General features: G+C 36.6%; 1 protein-coding gene across 13 annotated transcripts in view; it reads left to right on the forward strand.

Annotated features, from left to right (window-relative positions):
• The window catches only part of SULF2 (sulfatase 2), a 135,615-nt gene that overhangs the window by 74,004 nt on the left and 43,705 nt on the right, over nucleotides 1-17,906 (forward strand). For 9 of the 13 annotated variants that reach the window (XM_052684315.1, XM_052684306.1, XM_052684303.1 and 6 more), the window contains 3 exons: nucleotides 2,782-2,963; nucleotides 4,583-4,830; nucleotides 10,573-10,812. In XM_052684315.1, the coding sequence (XP_052540275.1) occupies nucleotides 4,656-4,830; nucleotides 10,573-10,812 (415 nt within the window). In that variant the 5' untranslated portion in view covers nucleotides 2,782-2,963; nucleotides 4,583-4,655. Of the gene's footprint in view, nucleotides 1-757; nucleotides 817-2,781; nucleotides 3,031-3,759; nucleotides 3,843-4,582; nucleotides 4,831-10,572; nucleotides 10,813-17,906 lie in introns of those variants that run through there. The other 4 variants (XM_052684307.1, XM_052684313.1, XM_052684312.1 and 1 more) reach the window with 4 other exon arrangements.

Consider the following 17,906-nt stretch of genomic DNA (forward strand, 5'->3'; position numbering starts at 1 on the left):
ATAGGTAAATCAGCACAGCTATCATCACTGAGAGCCACGCTTAGCTGTGCTTAAACTTCTGACTGGCTGTGGGGAAAAAAAGAAAGAAACAAGTAAGAGCCAAAGCAGAATATACAGCATGCTGTTAGATTATAGCATGAATGATAACTTCAGCCTTCTCCTGAGAACCTGGTTGGATTACCAACAGAAATCTTTCCAATTCGCAAATCAAGCTGTTTTTGTCTCTTACAAACAAAATGTGATGGTTTCAAATGATGGCTGACAGCTTCAGTGAAAATGGAATGTCATGACCAAACCCGATACGTATAGGAGCAAGTCGAGAGTTAAGAGAACAGCAGAGCGGCTGAATCCATTTAACTGGCAAAGTGGTTTTAATTGGGTTGGTTGCTAGGGAATGGATCCACCACCATGTATTTCAATGACTTTAAGCAGTGGACAAATGGCACACCTAAGTGTGCTTGAATAATGCACCTGGTATTGGCTCCAGCTGGATGTGGAGCAGGTGTGTGTCGCTTGTTGCTAACCTGCTTTCCCTTACTGTGCAGTTCCACTTCGTGGCTTTCATGCTGTTACCCTGTTCTGTTGTGGCTGCCTTACCAATTCTGTATTTAGTGTTTTGCATTGTACGTAAAAAAAAAAAAAAAGATAAGTTAGTGTAAGCAAAACTAGAAACAGCTTTGTAGAAAGTCTTAAAGTGGGATTAACTTACATTTGATTCATGAATTGATTTCGTATCTTTGTGCTTTTTCTGTTACAGGAGTACTCTGATTATATTGACACAACGTAATTTGTTTGACTTCAGTGAAGTTGCAGTAGGTTTGTGCACAGGACAGTTGTGTGGCTGGTATTAGCAAGGCTTGGAGCTGCACAGTGTGCCGTCTGCTGTCAGCTACTGGGTTGACACGTGGTGATGTTACATCTGTGCCAAGCAATACTAATCAATAGCTTGATAAAAAACACCATCTGGGGATAGAACTGACATCAGTCATCCTTGTGCATCCTGCCTGTGCTGCAGTGGAACTGATGATAATTACTGAGGGCAGTATTAAAAAGTTGTCCTTCCTTGGTGTAAATGTTACTTGGGAGTGGAACTTGTCTCTGATCTTTTATAAATAGAATAAATGCACTAAAATCTTCAACTTTTATAATGTGACTTAGTGTAATGTTCTGCGCTGCCACACAGGAGAACCGAGTTTGGCACTATTCTTATTCTCCATGCTAGCAGGAGTTAAGAACAAAAAAAGGCAGCTGTATCTAATTCAGGCTATGAAGGGAGTTGGGGACTTGTTAAACTTGACCGTAAACCATAGAAAATAAGAGGACCAGACTTTCTCTACTGCAGCCTGCTCTGAAGTTGTAGGCTTGATAAAGCTGAGCTAGGTGACCCAGCTGCAGAGTGTTTGATGCATTTCTGATAGCACTTCCCTAAATATAAAACAGTCATCAAGTTTGCACATGTAATCTGTGAGAAAATAAGAGGCGTACCTAATTCTCATGAGAGCCACTAGAGATCAAGCATCTTTAATATTGGAGGATGGCCTGCAGAGACACATAAAGCAGTGGACCATCTGTGCCACTCAGTGCAAAATGCATCGTTGGAGTGGGTGCTATATTAAAAGTGAAGGCAGACTGGGGCATTGCCTGCAGACTCTCTGTGCTACTGTTGAGTCACAGTTCAGCTTGTTGATAGAAATGGGGGAAGAATATTAATGCACTTTAAGTCATATTTCCCTCCCTGAAGTTCCTTGAAGGCAAAGGGTTAAAAATACCCATCTATATTTGTCCACTGGCAGTCCATGCAAGAGGCTCTTCTATTACTATTCTCAGAACTATTTAAAGCTGGCTTTTAGGTTTTACAGCAAATATGCTGTTAGTAGTGGCACGTCTTTCTTTTATGAATACACATTTCAAGAAATAGGTTATTTTCTAAAATTGCTTTAATTTTCTTACCTAGTTACTGGTGTGAGTTTTGCACATAATTACATGCTTTGAGCTGGTTCCTGGCAGCACTTACCTTGATAATAACAGGAACATAACTCATCAAAATAGTTGACAATTTTCTGTTGAGGAGGGGGATAGAAAGAGATAACAGGTTTTGGAAGGAAATGCCTCTTGTACTTTACATGAAGTTCTCTCCTCCATCCGCAGCGTCCTCTCAGAACTAATTCTTCTAACCATAAATGTACATGTTTGGTAAAGTAGCTGTGGAACAGCAGTTTAAGTTCATCTCTGAATGCGTTAAGTATTTCACAGATAGATAAGCAACACTCTGAGCTGGGGAAAACTTCTATTTTTAAATACAATGGAATGAGTGAGGGGCAATAAACTTTGACGAAAAGACAGACTGAGGGGAAAGAGGCCATAAGGTTATTTCCATGCATTTGTTCAAAAGAAGTGAGAAGAACACAAAGAAGGTGATCATATGCACAGCACTCTTCAGTGAGTGTAGTTAAGATACAGCAAAAAGGGACGGCCTTCCAAATGCTGCAAGAAATGACAGCAAATGCTGTTATTCAGGGAAGTGACTGGCTAATGTAGAACAGAAGAAAAAAGAAAACATTAAATTTTAGATTGTCAGAAAGATAGAAATAATAAAAGCATCTATATTACTCTTTTTTGTTTGCTTGTTTTTTGGTATAGAGTAATACATGTGGAACAATCTTTGAAGATCAGAAGCCATTTCTCTACCTCTTCCCCCTAGAAAGCCAGTGTTGAGGAATATATATATGTATGTATGTCTGCTAAAATTATGAATTTTTTTTCCGTCCTGTTTTGAAACAGATCCAGGTTTGCTTCTCAGGCTGCTTTTGACTTCTCTGGACAGTAGCAACACACTGAATCGGACATGATTCTTCCCAGCTCTACTGCTGCAGATGGAATTCTGACTACAAGGAATGAAAATTGATAGGACTTATCGGTGCTCATTCTGCTATAGCCTGGCAAGTCTCTGATCAGCAGCAAAGGTACTAAAACTGTATCTGGAATTTAGGAAGCTGGACTTTTCTCTTTCCCTACCCACTGAAATAAGTGGTAAGATATGTAAAAGTAATCTTTATTTTTTAGGAAGAAAGTTGATCTCACCTGCTAGTGAAACTCAATAGAGAGACTACAAAAAAAAAAACACCTATTAGCATACATTTTTGGAAAGCAGCCTTAGTAAACATTGCATCATACTGTAGTACATATCTGTTGACTTATATGAAAATTAAATACGTATTTCTTAAATAAGCATAGAATTTGAGTATAATTTTTCAGACCAGTGGTTTTGCTATTTCGTGAGAACTTTCTTAATAAAAATTTATCTCAACAGACACTGAGAGAGATGAAGTAATAATGTAGCTATGAAATAATCTGCTTGGGGAAAAATTGTTCTCCCAAGTGGCTATAGGAACAGAATAGCTGATGTATTTATTCGGGTGAAATATACTTGGCTAGATTCTTTCTACTCAGGCATTTCTGGTCTTTACAAAAAGCAGCGAGCCTCCCTTGTGTCATTATTAATTGATTTTATTATTTTTTTTTCACTGCATTGCAAGAGATCATTGGCAACAGTCCAGGAAGTAGTGAGCAGCAAGTAGGGAACCCATCAGAAACTGACTCATTGATCACTAAGTCTGATGAAATAATTGGTACTTGATATTTCTCTACAGTTTCATATATTTTGACTTCTGAAAGCAGGAGAAAATGCCTTTATAGCAGAAGAAGACTGAGTGTAACTGTGATTTCAAAAATGCTTCAGCACGCTCATTTATTTTTAGGAATCTCCTTGGAGGAATGGCCAGAGTGTCTTTTCTGGCTCACTGGAAGGAGCAGTATCAGTTTTACTCTGTTTTACAAACAAGGTGAACTGGGGAACTGTATTTATGGTGAAGTAAAGTCTAAGGCAGTGCAAAACATTTCAGTGGATTCACAGTCATTTGCAGTAGTGGTCTTCAATACTCAATAATACTTGAAAATCTTGGAAACCAACAGAAGTGTCAAAAGGAAATCACACCATTGACAAAGCTAGAGACTTCATGCAGTATCCTACAACAGTACCAGGGTCTGAACAGTTCTGTACTCTAATGAAATCTGTAAGTCAAAGCAGCGAAATAGAAATCTTCTAATTTGATGATCCTTTGTGAGTTTATAAACGTGTGGTAAACTCAGTAAGTTTTAATACTGCTTAAAAATATACATAGATGTGTTTTCAACATTTGCATTTTTGATGCAATAAGCAAAAATGTCATCTCAGTACATCCCAGAACATTAAATAAGGAGATTACTTTGTATGTGTCAAAGCAAGAGTAAGAGTTTGATGCACTACTGAGCCCTTGAAATTGCTGCTGAATTTGAGCATAGAGTGAAAACTGAATTCCATATGTAAGTAACAGCTTATGAACTGTGACTTTTTCAAGTTTCTGCTTCCAGTTGTTACTAAAAAAAGTACTTCATTGTTACTTTTTTTTTTTTTTTTTGGTATATCTACAATTATCTAACTCTTGCTTCTCACTTCTTTGGAGATAACTTTGTTGTTGTTCCTTTGAGCTGGGGGTGGTGAGGGAAAAGTATAAATAAATACATGTTTCTCTGTCTTTTATAGGATACCTGCAAACAAAAAAGAAGTGGAAGCCATTAACATACGTTGTTCAGAGAGAACACTAAATCAACACAATATGGCACAGCATAGTGTTGTCCTTGGATTATTCATGATGATGGTTTTATCACTGTTGGATGGAAGTTCAGCTTTCCTGTTAAATCAGCGTCTGAAAGGAAGATTTCAAAGAGATCGTAGAAACATCCGCCCAAACATCATCCTTGTTCTTACTGATGATCAGGATGTAGAACTTGGTAAGAAACCAACATAACATAAAGAGAAGTTTAGGTAATGAGTATAGTGCTGCTTTTCCTTGAAGCTAGATGCTTGTTTTCAAAAAAATTATAAAATATTGTCTGTGTGTAAGATACGGTAGAAGGAACAAGATAGCAAAAGTTGAAACTTGAAACTTAGCCTTATGTAGGTTTCCAGTTGCATGCAGTTGACGGTAATCTCTACTTAGAATGTCAAACTTCCTGTTTCTGTGGAAATATGAGATTCCTGTCTGTCTGTCTTCATCTACGTGTCTAAACTGTGCTTCTGGCAAATGCAAGTATAGCCTGGGAAGCTACATGCCTAAGCAGTAGGTTTCAATTCATAACTGATTATTGCAGCATGTAATTACCCAAATTTTTTGTGTAATTACAGGCATTCGTTACGTATACAATTTTAATTTTAATTACTTAAATCTTACCTAACATATTCATACTCAGTATTGTCCGTTTAGATGTGTAGTTAATTACTGACCAAAATTGCTTAGCGTGAAAAGGTTCTGCAGTGCTATTTATGCTATTTTCTATGTAGCTATTTAATGCTATGTTAATTGTTGAAGAAAGGAGATTAAACATGCTTTGCCTAATGATTTGGAACAATGAATTAACTGTCAGAATTTGGGTTTTCTTGTATTACCTGAGCTAGCTTATATGTACAAAATGTTGTCTGCACTTAGGAGAAGTGATTAACACAATCCAGTTTACATTTGTAATTTCACATTTAAGATACACTTTTATGTGGTTATGAAGCCCGAATCATCTGGAAGATGAGAGCTGCTATATGTGTGGTCTGGTGGGGTTTTTTGACAAGCTACTGTGCCAGCTTTCTAGTATCAAGCCTCAAAGAAGAAATGGAACACAAATAGTAAAGTTAATTAACTTGTATTACTTCTATACTTCTCTAGTTGAGAGGTTAATCACATCAACATGGCAGTGTTCTGATAGATGCTTCCTTTTTATCAGTATTACTGCATGTCTGTAATATTGTGGTTGGTTCTGGTGGTTGCTTTTTGTTTTGTTTTGCTGTTTTGATGTTGTCACTTTTTTAAGTGGTTATTTGGATCATAAAAAGCAGTTTTAATAATGCATACCTAAAAGAACCTACGTATTTTATCTTGCAGGCTCAGAAGGTGGTCCTAAAAAATTTATCATCTTCTATTTTATGCTAGCCTGCTTGTTTCTGATGCAATTGTCTAAGTCCTTTGGGCAGTATATTTCTCTTCTCCGATTACCTGATGCTTTCCAATTTCAAGTATAATGGGCGTGTGTCCACACAAATCAGCATCTAACTAAGGAAAATCCATCCAGTGAAGCTGAGATTAGGTATTTGTCATTTGTGACTAGTGGCTTTGTGAGACCCAGTATTTGTTTGAATTAATTTCTGTTTTGGTCTGTTGTCTACTGAGCTATCCAAATTAATCAAAATTGGTATTTGTGAAGATTGTGGTTAATGCATTTAAGAAACATTTAAGAAACAAGATGTGAACTACAAATAAAAAAAAACTAAGGAAAACTTGCGAGCTGTGACAACATAGCAGAGAAGGTTGTGCATAACAAAGATTTCAATTACTTGGAGTATTCTCCAACTGGTGGATGTTGTAGCTTTCATTTTTCTATTGTGGTTACATTTGAGTCAGAAAGGAGCACAGTGCATCTCAAGTGCTCCTAACAGCCTCTCTAAATTAAATAAATTTAAGGTAGTTTTAACATTAGCGGGCAGGGTTTGCCAGGAGATGTTGCCTTTTCAAGAAAGGAGTTCAACTTTTTTTTATTACTGCTGCTGCTAATCAAGAGTTTATTTAAGAAGCTAAAACCCAGCCTTCTATTGAAAAAAGGATGAGACTGGTGAAGCACTGATGAAAAAAGTGTAGAATCTCCATGTCGAAGGACAAGTGTAAATTGTAATGGGTACAGATGCAAGAAGGTGAATGAGCACCAAGATCCACTGAAACATACATGCTCAGTTGACTATCACTTTAATCAAGAGAGTTGTACTGAAAAGGTGAATAGAAAGAAGAGGAATATACTGATGAGGAGAAATAATTAATTGGAACCAAATTCTTTTTCCCCCATTAAGAGCCGTGTAAGTCCATGTTATTCCCCTGTCTCTCTACTGTAGTCAGGTTGCCCACTGAGTTGTTGTGGTTTAATAAACCAACTTATTATCTCATAGCTTATAGAGGATCTAATTATTTAGAAAATATTTCAGCCACATTACAGAAATCTGAGCCAGAGGTGATACATATGTTCCTACTCGTTCCAATGTGTGAAAAAAATAAAAGTATCATGGAGATAATGTTTCTTAGTTATCATACGTGGAGATAAGTGTCTTAGAGCTGTGTTAACATTAAAGATAAAAAAAAAAGGAAGTGAAGATGTGTGTGAAAAGGATGTCTAATGAGAATCGAATGGAAGGCTTTAGAGAAGTGTACGTTCTGGGATTGTGAACTTATTTGCATATAGATGCTGCTTTTCAAATTGCCCTGCAGAATTTACTGAGTCACTTGAGACTTGAAAGCTCTTAAACAAGTGAAATTTGCTAAAACTCCTGTAAATTACGACCTCTGACAGCAAAACATAGTTAATGAGAAAGTCAATGTTATTTCATGAACAACTGCTAAACTGATAAAGGATTTTTTTTAGCTAGCCCTGATTGCAGCCTTATTGAGTAGTTAATGAAAGATACTTGTATTTGTATATGTTGTTATATGCCAGTACAGGGTTTCCAATATAACATTCATTTGAAGAACACAATAGGATTAAGCACTTTGCTATATTGGATATTTTTTCTTTGTGGCATTTGTAAATGTAATTGGGTCTCCTGTATTATAGTGGTGTTGTTTTTTCCTAGCGTACTAAAAAGTGAAGTTAAATTCATATGTAGTGGTATGAATAGGTACCTAGATACCTTTTAGTTCACGTGAGCTTAACCTCAGTGCCAAGATTCCATTAAAATGCATACATTTTTAGTGTTCATTCTCCATTAATAGTAGTCAAAATATTAGCCTGATCCTTAAAATGAGCTGTGAAGGGACACTAAATGTAAGGTTTTGGACACTACACAAAATTCAAGTGTAATTTCAACCTAGATTTTTCTTTGATTTAAGTGAGAAGCTTGAATGCATCCAATTGATTTAATTGGCTATTTTCACAGTCTTGTAGATCTTTTGTTTTTGAAAGATAGCATAGAAATTCCACATTTAACTACCAAATCTTTTTTATGTATAATCAGTGCTTTTTGACAGGTCACAGACATTTTCTGTATAATATATTGACACTTTAAAGCATGATTTCTCTCGGTACATCAGCTAATGAAACCCCAAAAGATTTTCCAGCTCAAAAGGTGATTTGATGAGGTTCCAGCTGCTGATTAGCATGTAACTAATCTGCTATGGAAAGATCAACTTATACTTTTTTTCTGCAATTCTGTGTTTGTACTGGAGGCAAGCTGAAGAAAATAAGCTTTGGTTGGCTGGTTTCAGGCTGTTTAAAATATTTAAAGCTGGCCTATATAACACTGCAGAGAAGAGTATGCTGGAGTTTTACCTTCGACTGATCTGTCACTCTGTATTAGTTGTCAAGCTAGGGAAGCAGATTAGATCATAAGTTTTTGTATTAGAGACTGTTGATATATAGGACCTTGTAATTACAGCAGTTTTATTAAAGACAGTTAGTGTCCCCAAGGGGAGTCATAACATGTGCTGTTATTTATGCACAGATGTCTCTGTCATTTAAAGGAGTTGTTAAATTGTATTTTAATATTGGAATGGCAATACTTGTTCTTGGGCTAGTTCATAAGATGGCACAGAGGAAACATCCAGTTTTCAGAGACACGTGATGTATAACTGACTGTAAACTGTGTTAATGCCTTCGAAGAACTGGAGACTTCTCCCAAAATGCGTACTTTCTTTTCCCACAGTTATAGAAAGAAAAAAACAATAAAACAAAAAACCTCTTATTTTGTTCAGAACTTTTATTTCAAAATGTGGAGTTCAACAAGCTCTGAAGGGAGAGTCAATAACTCACCCTGGTTCTTGTGCCAAAGCGATGTGACAAGGATGTACTCTGATCTAAAAAATGCACAGATTTCTTTCTTTCTTTCTTATATTAATTCCAACAAAATGATCTCAAGAAAACTAATGCCATGGCAATTTTAAGATGAAATGACATACATTAGCAGTTAACCTCCATTCATGGTTGCAGATAGTCAGATTTCATATATGGCTTATATATGGCATATACGGCAACCATTTCCCCTTTAGGTTTTTACTCCTAGTTATATCAATGTTCTCTGTGTCAAATTGACTTTCTGTTGCAATTTCATAATGAAATCCCTTCTTAAAGAGCTTAGAAGAAACCTAAACCCATTATTGACATACAGTTTGTGCCAGATGGTTGCAGGATACATTGATTAAAGCTGAACTATGAATCCAACTCTACCTTGGGTAAGTTAGCACCAACTCTACTGCAACATAAACCCATACCTTCATCTCTGTGCTCTCTGTTGGCTTTCTTTGCTTGTAATTAGAAGGGAGTATTGGTGATGGAAAGGTTTACTCTCTTTTGCAAAGTTGTGCTGATGACAGGTATAAGTTCCTTGGGAAGTTGGAATTCTTCTTCAATCAAGCACTCTGATGTTTTAACCTGACATCAAACCTGATTATCAAACAGATAATGAAATCTAAAAGTCCTTTTTTTCCAATCTTTGATGATTTTATGTGTAAGAAGAACCTCTGATATGGATCCAAGCTTATCTAGGTTTATAGTTCTGGTAGAACTAATCTAAAGCCTTGTCTTAAACAGGTAATGGAACAGCCTTTTGCCAACAGTGTGTCTTTTAGTAACATCTGGCAAAAAGACTTTGACTCTCATTACCCCAAATCATCCAAGTCCCTACCAGTTAAACTTGCTTGTTTGTTTTTGGTTGTGTGTCCCAGCTACTCATCTAAAATCTGATTCTGCAAAACTAAGCCTTAGAGAATCTGTAGCATTTTAGCTAACACCTTTATCAAAATGGATCAAGAGGGTAGACAGAACTATGTGAGCTGATTATGGAAATTCTGAAGAGGGCTTTGTTCCATTGCTACCTCTTCTGGAAATCAATTCCTGCTAATATTTAATTTGAGAGAAGAGTGTGTTTTATGCAGTAGAAAACTCTACAAGACCGGCTTGAACAGTGGGTTTGGAGCCATCCCTTCCAGTGTGAACAGTTCTGTGATTACAACCCTCAGCTAGAAGTGTTCTGCAGAAACAGAAAGTTGGCACAAAAGGTAGTGCATCAGGTATCTTCAGAAACCAAGGATTAAATAATACAAACTATGGTCAGACTTGCTGCACAAAGTTAATTTCACCCTCAGGTTGTATTATCTCAGTCTAATTCACGTTGAGTCTTGCCTTCAGCTACTGGAACAGTACTAGTGGCTCCAGAAAGGCTGTGCAAGCACTCTAGGTTACAGTTGGAAATCTTGAGCTTAGAGAGAAATTAAAAAATGTTTATGATCTATGTCAACAGGTTTGAGTTCAATCTTAAGTTAGGACTTGAGTATTTCACCCTTCTCAAAACTATGGGAGAACTTCCTAAGTGGGGGGGAAGTCTTAGAATTTGGGTTCCCTCTGAAATCACAGAGCTGTTACTACATGTGGTTGATCCTGATGGAAACCATGAGCTCTTATCTCATGTGACTGAAGCAAGAAAATATTTCTGAGATAATTTTCTTTTTTCAGGTTCTATGCAAGTGATGAATAAAACAAGAAGGATCATGGAGCATGGAGGTGCTCATTTCATCAATGCCTTTGTGACAACACCAATGTGCTGCCCATCTCGCTCCTCCATTCTTACAGGGAAATATGTCCACAACCACAACACCTACACTAACAACGAGAACTGTTCTTCTCCATCCTGGCAGGCTCAGCATGAAATACGTACTTTTGCTGTGTACCTCAACAACACAGGATATAGGACAGGTAAGATCAAGACTGACCCTACTTGAAAGTTCCCTTAGACTTCTTAGTACAGAAGCTAACATATGTTTTAGTTTATTTTCATAATGGACTGCAACAGTGCAAAGTGCCATAGCTTCTATTGCGCATGTAGGTTGTAGTTTTAGCTTCCTTGTTCTTTTACTTGAAAAACTGTAAACCAAAAAAAAAAAGTGGAGGAGAAAAAAAACAACACAGAAAGAAGCCACTGCCATCAACCTTTACAAAGGAGTAAATATGCATGGTATAGGAACAGCATGTCTTGTTGCAGGACTAAACCCTAGGCACAGCAAATGTAAAATATGCCCTGCTAAATACAAGAGAAATGCCATGGAAATAATTTAATGATTTGAATTTTGCATGGAACAGATATATTAATCAAACTAAGAATGCAAGAGAAGGGTATTTCCCTTATGTGCTTTGAGGCAGAGCACTCAGCTGGATTGTTTTCTCTAGGCAGTCCATTCTCAGAGCAGTGTTCAAGGTAAAATATCTGAGGAACAATCAGCAAAATCACGTGTACACTTCAGAAACAAATATGCTTCCTGTACACTGTGCTTCTTAGGAAGAAAGATCCTGTAGAAAGGATTTCAGAAAATATGGAGCTCTTGTTTCACACTTGTTTCCTTCCTGCATTCTCTGTGCATGAGCTTTAGGTTCTTGCCAATTATAGGGTTTCTGTTGCATTTCCTGCTAAATAAATGCTTTCTGTCATGTCAGAAAATAGCCATGTTACTTGTAGTATATCTGTGCTAGTAGTACAGTTATTACTGGTAGTGCACATTCATGCTTTGAATTTATAATGTGTGAGGCTTGATCTTGATGGTGCTTCCAGAATATAAAATTTAAATATTAATTGAAACAAGATCCTTTTTTTGTTGTTTTTAACCATTCACGTGTGTTGTGCATGCCACTACTGTGAAGGGCTGGTGTTAAAACAAATAGGTAATTTCCCTGTTTTGTTTTTTAAAATAAAGACTTGAATTAATGTGGAAAGAAATAAATTAGGGGAAGTGCGCATACTTAGTTAATTGGTTGCTGTTTCCCTCCATTTATCATTCCTGGCACTAATTCTGGTGATTGTATGAATACCACACCAAGCGTTATTCTTCACAGGTCGTTTGTTTTGTGTTGCTGATATTTGTTTGTTGTAATAATTTTTTTATATGTAGCAGCTCTATTTTGAGCACCTGCAAGGTCTACCAACTTCTACAGCTGTTGCAGATATCCTCATGTTTAGGTATTATATTTTTATATTGATGTTTACATTTAGATTCAAGATTTATGTTGAATCTCCATTATCTTTTCTTTCTTTTTCTGTGAAGTTAAATGCATTGGAATATGAGAAATAGTTTTACAGTTACAAAGTGATCTTAAGGTGTAAATGAGATCTCCATTCACGTAGCTCAACATGTGATACATTATTACAAAAATTTGAATGAATACTACCATTCCTGAAGGCTGGTGTTAATTTCTGGTCTCTGAATAAAAACTTGTGGTAACCAATATGAGGGATCAGTCAGCATCAAGGAAGTGTTTATTTTCACCTGTTATTTCCAAAGATCTCAGCAGATATACCTGTGTGTTTGAGAAACAGCAGAAAACTGTACTTTTGAAATACAGTTTGCACAATTTTGAAAGTAATGTGCTAAGGAGAATATCTCTGGATGTTATGATCAACTTCTGTGACAGTGATATGGGGTGTCCTTGAACATGACTGCAGTAAGGGAAGATCAGGAAAGCACATGAGTTAATTTATAGATTTACTGAAATATTTAGAAGTGCATGGTGTTGCTGGCATAACCTGCAAATACACACTTTAGCTTCCTACTGCTTTTATTTATTTGTTTATTTTCTTGACGAGGGAAAAGCAGTCACAGTGAATATGATTTTTGCAGGTTTGTGTTTAATATGTAAGCTCACAACTCTGAAATGAGAGAGCTGTCATTTTGGTGGAGAGGTTGTTTTTCTGTTAATTCATAGGCCAAACCTCCCTGTGTTTCCCTTTTATGTTTTCCTTTTTATTTAAACTTGAAAGGAAAAACTGTACTCTCCTACTGCTTTTAAGCTTCTCTTAGTGTTGTGTTGTTTAGATCATTTTTTTCCCCTTTTCTGTCACTCATTTCCCATCTCCTTGCTCTTCTCTCTGTAATGCTCATCTCCCTGTGTTTTATTCTGTTGCAAAAGACAATTCTGGTCATCCTGCATTGTAGTATTTTTCCTGTGGCGTTTGTGGTTTGGATTCTTATAGACTTTTGATGCTGTGGGCACCTTTGGGAAACGTGCTGATGGTTTGCAGGCAGGAGGGATCAGTGTGGTGTGCGATTCTCCTCCACAAGTTTCAAATAAGATGTGTGAGAGGAGATTGAAAAGGTGGGACTTTCCATTAAGTGTTTCTTAGCTTCAGCCTTGGTTGCCACCTTTGTGTTATACAACTTTAATACTTTAAAAAGTTTTACTAACCGATGACTTAGCAGCATAGAGGTGAAGGTAAGATGATGAGCTCAAGGGAATTTCTGTCTCCACATGTAAGTCAGGATTTTGGCCCTCGTGTAAGATACACTGTTGCTGTATGTGAATCAATTAAATGTTGTGACAGTGCAATGACTGGCTTGTCTTCTGTGTTGGAAGCCTTTAAGGCAGTAGATGTTAAAGGTGTGTTTTTCTATGCGTTACCCTGTCTCCCAGTGTAAAAATTACCAGTGTCACAAACAGCAACTAAAAGGTCGTGTTCTTATTATATAGCCAGTACATGCAGACACCAGATCTCTAATCTCAATAAACAGTCACTCTAGAACATTGTCCCATTACATATTGCGGGGAGTTGGGCAAGAAAGGCATTTTGTTGAAACAAGCCAAGTCAATTAGTAAATTAATCTTTAGAAAAGGCTCTGTAAGCATCATCTGAATTATCAGAAAGTCAAACTAGTGGTCACTGGTACTTTAACTTAGAGCAACAGATGATTGTAATGGAAAAGAAAGAGATCCTGTGACAAATGTTTCTGAATGTCAGAGTATTTCTCTGCCAGAAGTTCCTGTGTAAACATTCACAGCAAAGAAAACATCCTGTTTTTGTCAATATACACATCTTTGTACGAGGCATCTTTCAAAATGCACAATACTTTGTTGCTTGCTTGATTCTAACGAGAAATAGCCTTATCAGAATACGTTTAAACTTCCCCTTAAACGTTAATTAATATAAAAGCTTCTCTTTTCCGTCCGTCTGTCTGTCTGAATGATTAGGTCTTAAAGCTGTTGACTGATTCCAGAATACTTTGTGAGTCTTATCTGCAGTCAGGAAATTAAAACACATGGTTTTTTTATTAAATTCAATAAAATTAGGGATGATGGGCCAAATTCAGCCTTGCTTTTGCTTCACTGATTCATGCAATTGCTTCAGTGATTTTTCTGCAAGAATTCTATTCATCTATGTTAGGGCTTAGTGTGGCACATTATGCAGCAAATATAGTATATATCTTGACTAACTTACCATCTTCATTCCTGTCGAGCAGCAGTACCCTGTAGTACAGCTAATTCTATTAAGTTGAATTAACCTATTAAAAAAGGAAAACACTACTTGTTGTGTGGTAATATGTCAGTATCTCACTCTGATGGAAGGTTGTACTTGAATTATGCAAAGAATTAATACATGTCATCCTGCAGCATTTATATATTCTGAACTTAGAGAGAAGTCATTGTTGGAGGTCCATCCCTGCCATTATAATAAATTTCTTGGGAATAAAAGTAATAATCATTCTTAGTGCTTTCACGGGGATTTACAGTAATTAACTAATGAATTCATTAAAATTCAGTGACAGTCTTCCATTTCCTCCTTCCTATATTAGGTGAAGATGACACAGTGGTTGACTGCATTCAAGTAGTAATTATTTTTCCACTGCACTGTCTAAGCCTTTGGCATTTTTAACTGATTTTAACGTTAAATTGTAAGATAGAGGAGAAAGGCCCTTGGTAAATGCTAAATGGTGAAAAGGAGGAATGAATGTGAGAAGTATGCAACCAGATTTTAATATCTTGATGCACATCCAGAAAATATACTCTTGTTTATCAGTTGACTGCTGCAGAATTCACTCTACATAATAGTTGGATTACAGAAATGCTTAAAAACTTAACTGAAGTTGATCTTTGTGTATAATTTTTTGGTAGGGAACAGTTGGTAAACTAAGGAGTCAAATTGTAGACAGAATAATGGAGTATTTTCTGCAAGGCTCAATACATGTAAAGAGAAATATTAAGAACAGTTATGTGCATATAAAGAAAACAGACTGAGAATGATGTCCTGTATGCAGGGCAGCTACTGTAGATCTGAAGGCCATCTTTTATTATGATAATTAAGTGGCTTAGGAGTCAGACTTGATTTTTAGATGTGATTTGCACAATTAGGAACTGCATTGTTAAGTTATTCACCTCCAAGACATGTGGGTGATGTTTGAAAACTGGGTATCAAGTTTCTGAATTATTTTACTCAAAAGTAAATTTGTTTCCTGAGATCTTTTTCTCTCTGTATAGAAAAATTACCCTATCTAGGGCTGCCAAATTGTATCTGTTACTTGGCTTGAGATCATTAGGATTTGAAAATGACATGAAAGAAAGCTTCAGCCTACTGGATATATCATGGCAGCAGTTATTGTAAAAGTAAACCAAGAACCTGTGCTGGAAAGGATGTAAGAAGTGTGCTGATGTTTAGCCTGAATACATGTCCGTGTTTCTACTTCTGGCAGACTTGGTCCATGGCAGAGAATAATTGAGATGGAATATCCTGCAAATATTTTGGAGAATTACCTTTTCACACAAAACATATTTCTGAATTTTCTGCTTTATGTATGTTAAAGACTTTTTTTTTTCCTAGCACTGACTTCACATCTATTCTTCAGTTGGTTTTGAATCAAGGACCCATGTGTCTTTTCCCTCTGTTCCTGTGAATTGAGCTCTGTGCCTCACTAATTTCACTTTAAGCTTATTATAATGTACGATAACTTGGTGTGAATGCACTAAGTTGAGTTATGTTCCAATGATTATGCAGAGATTGTAGAAATGAAACTCATCTATATAGCTGCTGTTTTATCGCCTGTCTTCTGCATGTAGCTTTATGTTATTTAATGCACATTTTAACCATCCCAGAGAGAGGAATATGTGCATTTCAGTGAGTAACTCACTGAGTAAAATCCACAAAATAGCCTGCAATCAAATAAAACCTTCCAGGAGTCTGAGATGAATGCATCCACAAGTACAGAAATAAGCCAGTGCCTGTGGCTCGCTTCTTTCCAGTCATATTTTATTTCCCTCTTGCCCTCTTTCTTATTTATTCCTCTAACCTATCTGTTTTCAACATAAAATGGTGTAGATTGTGAGAAGCTCCTCTTTTTTTTTCCCTACTGCATGTATTCTGCTGATAGGATGCCAATTTGAAGTGTATTGGCTTTGTTGTATTGATTCATCATTTCAAGCAAGAAGCAGCGATCACTATGTCATAGCATTCAAAATAGCAAAAAAACTAAAGGAGATGTTTTCACATTTGAGAAAAAAAGTTAAATCTTTGTTAATTTTGATCGTTAAAATGACTGCACTTTTAAGAAAAATCTGTTGGCTTTATCCTCTTCTGCAGTATCTTTTTGTGTTCTTTTGCTTTTGTAAAAGCCAGTTATTTTGTTTTCATTAAATTTAACTTAATAAACTTCTGCTTCCAGGTTCTAAAAGTAGAATTCCAATTTCTTTGAGTTGAAACATCTTCCTATCTTTCTGTATGCTTTAATAGCATGAGTACTACCCTGAGACCTGTGCCTCATTGTCCAAGTTATGAATAATAGCAATTCCCATCCTTGTGTATTTGTTATGCAGAGGGTGGGTATCTGTGTGTATGAGACGGGATGCATTTTAAGTGCTGTAAGAGGTGACTAGTCCTTTGGGAAAAAAAAATTGTTAGATTTCTTTTTTTGTGTGTGTGAAATATAAAAGGTAGATGTACAGAAAGTATACTACTGTATAATCTAGATTTCTTCTGTTTTGGTGGATATCTTGTTGAAAGGAATTCTGTGGTTATACTGAACCAGAGCTGGACTTTGAATTCGTAAGGCTTCATTATTTTTAACTGTGAACTCTTTTATTATTCTTCCAGTTACAATGCTAAGTGAAAGAAAACAGGCTTTGTTGAAATCTAGAAAGTACTTCTTCTTTCACAGCATATCCCAGTAGCTCCCTGGAACCTTGCAATCAATTGACAATATGATGAGGAGGAAAAATCTAACAGTTAGGATTCTCTGTGATCGTAATATATGGAAGGAAGGTGTGATAACTGATGGTGAGTCTTAAACAAGATATCTCATTGTCTTCATGATTTTGGAGATCTGAATGATCAGACTTAGCCACCAAGGAGCGAGCAGGCTGACTAGTGGTACTGCGCAGCACTCTGAGCCATGTGGCCAGTGCTCTCTTCTCTTGCACTGCCCAGTGCAGGAAATGATGCTGTTGCAACACACTGACTCATCTTGTACTGAATTGTTACAAAAGACTGATGAGTTGAAGATTGTTATTTCTAGAGTTTTTCCTTCAACTTTCAGAGTGTATGTGTGAGATAGCCGTTCTGAAAGGTATTTATGCTTTACAATTCTAGTTCTATTTGAACTTTTTAAGCTGTGCCTTTAGTGAGAGGCACCTTTTGCCAAGTGACTCCATTGGGAATTTGCTCACCTGAGAAAGTGGAGAGATTTGGCTCATTGTTAGCATTCTTCCATTTGATTCCTTGTTGACCGTTTCAAAATATTTGGCTTAAGCCCTTTTGTTTTATTTGGCTTCATCTGATCCTCTTCTGCCAATTCCTCTGATTCACTGCATAGATCTTGGCACTGGTCCTCGGCCGTGACTGTGGAATGTGCAGTGCAAATTCAGGAAGAGGGACAAAGGTATCATAAAGATTATTCTGTGTTCACTTTGTCCTACTACCATGGTAGTTCCCCAGCACAACAAGAAAACCTGTAGGATATTCTGATTGCAAAGGTTACCAGTCACTGTACAATGTTGTTCTTACAACTCTTACATTTAATGAATGAGTTTTGGGTCAGTTA

The sequence above is a fragment of the Tympanuchus pallidicinctus genome, unplaced genomic scaffold, assembly GCF_026119805.1.
Source record: "Tympanuchus pallidicinctus isolate F22 unplaced genomic scaffold, pur_lepc_1.0 scaffold20, whole genome shotgun sequence".
Lineage (NCBI taxonomy): Eukaryota > Metazoa > Chordata > Aves > Galliformes > Phasianidae > Tympanuchus > Tympanuchus pallidicinctus.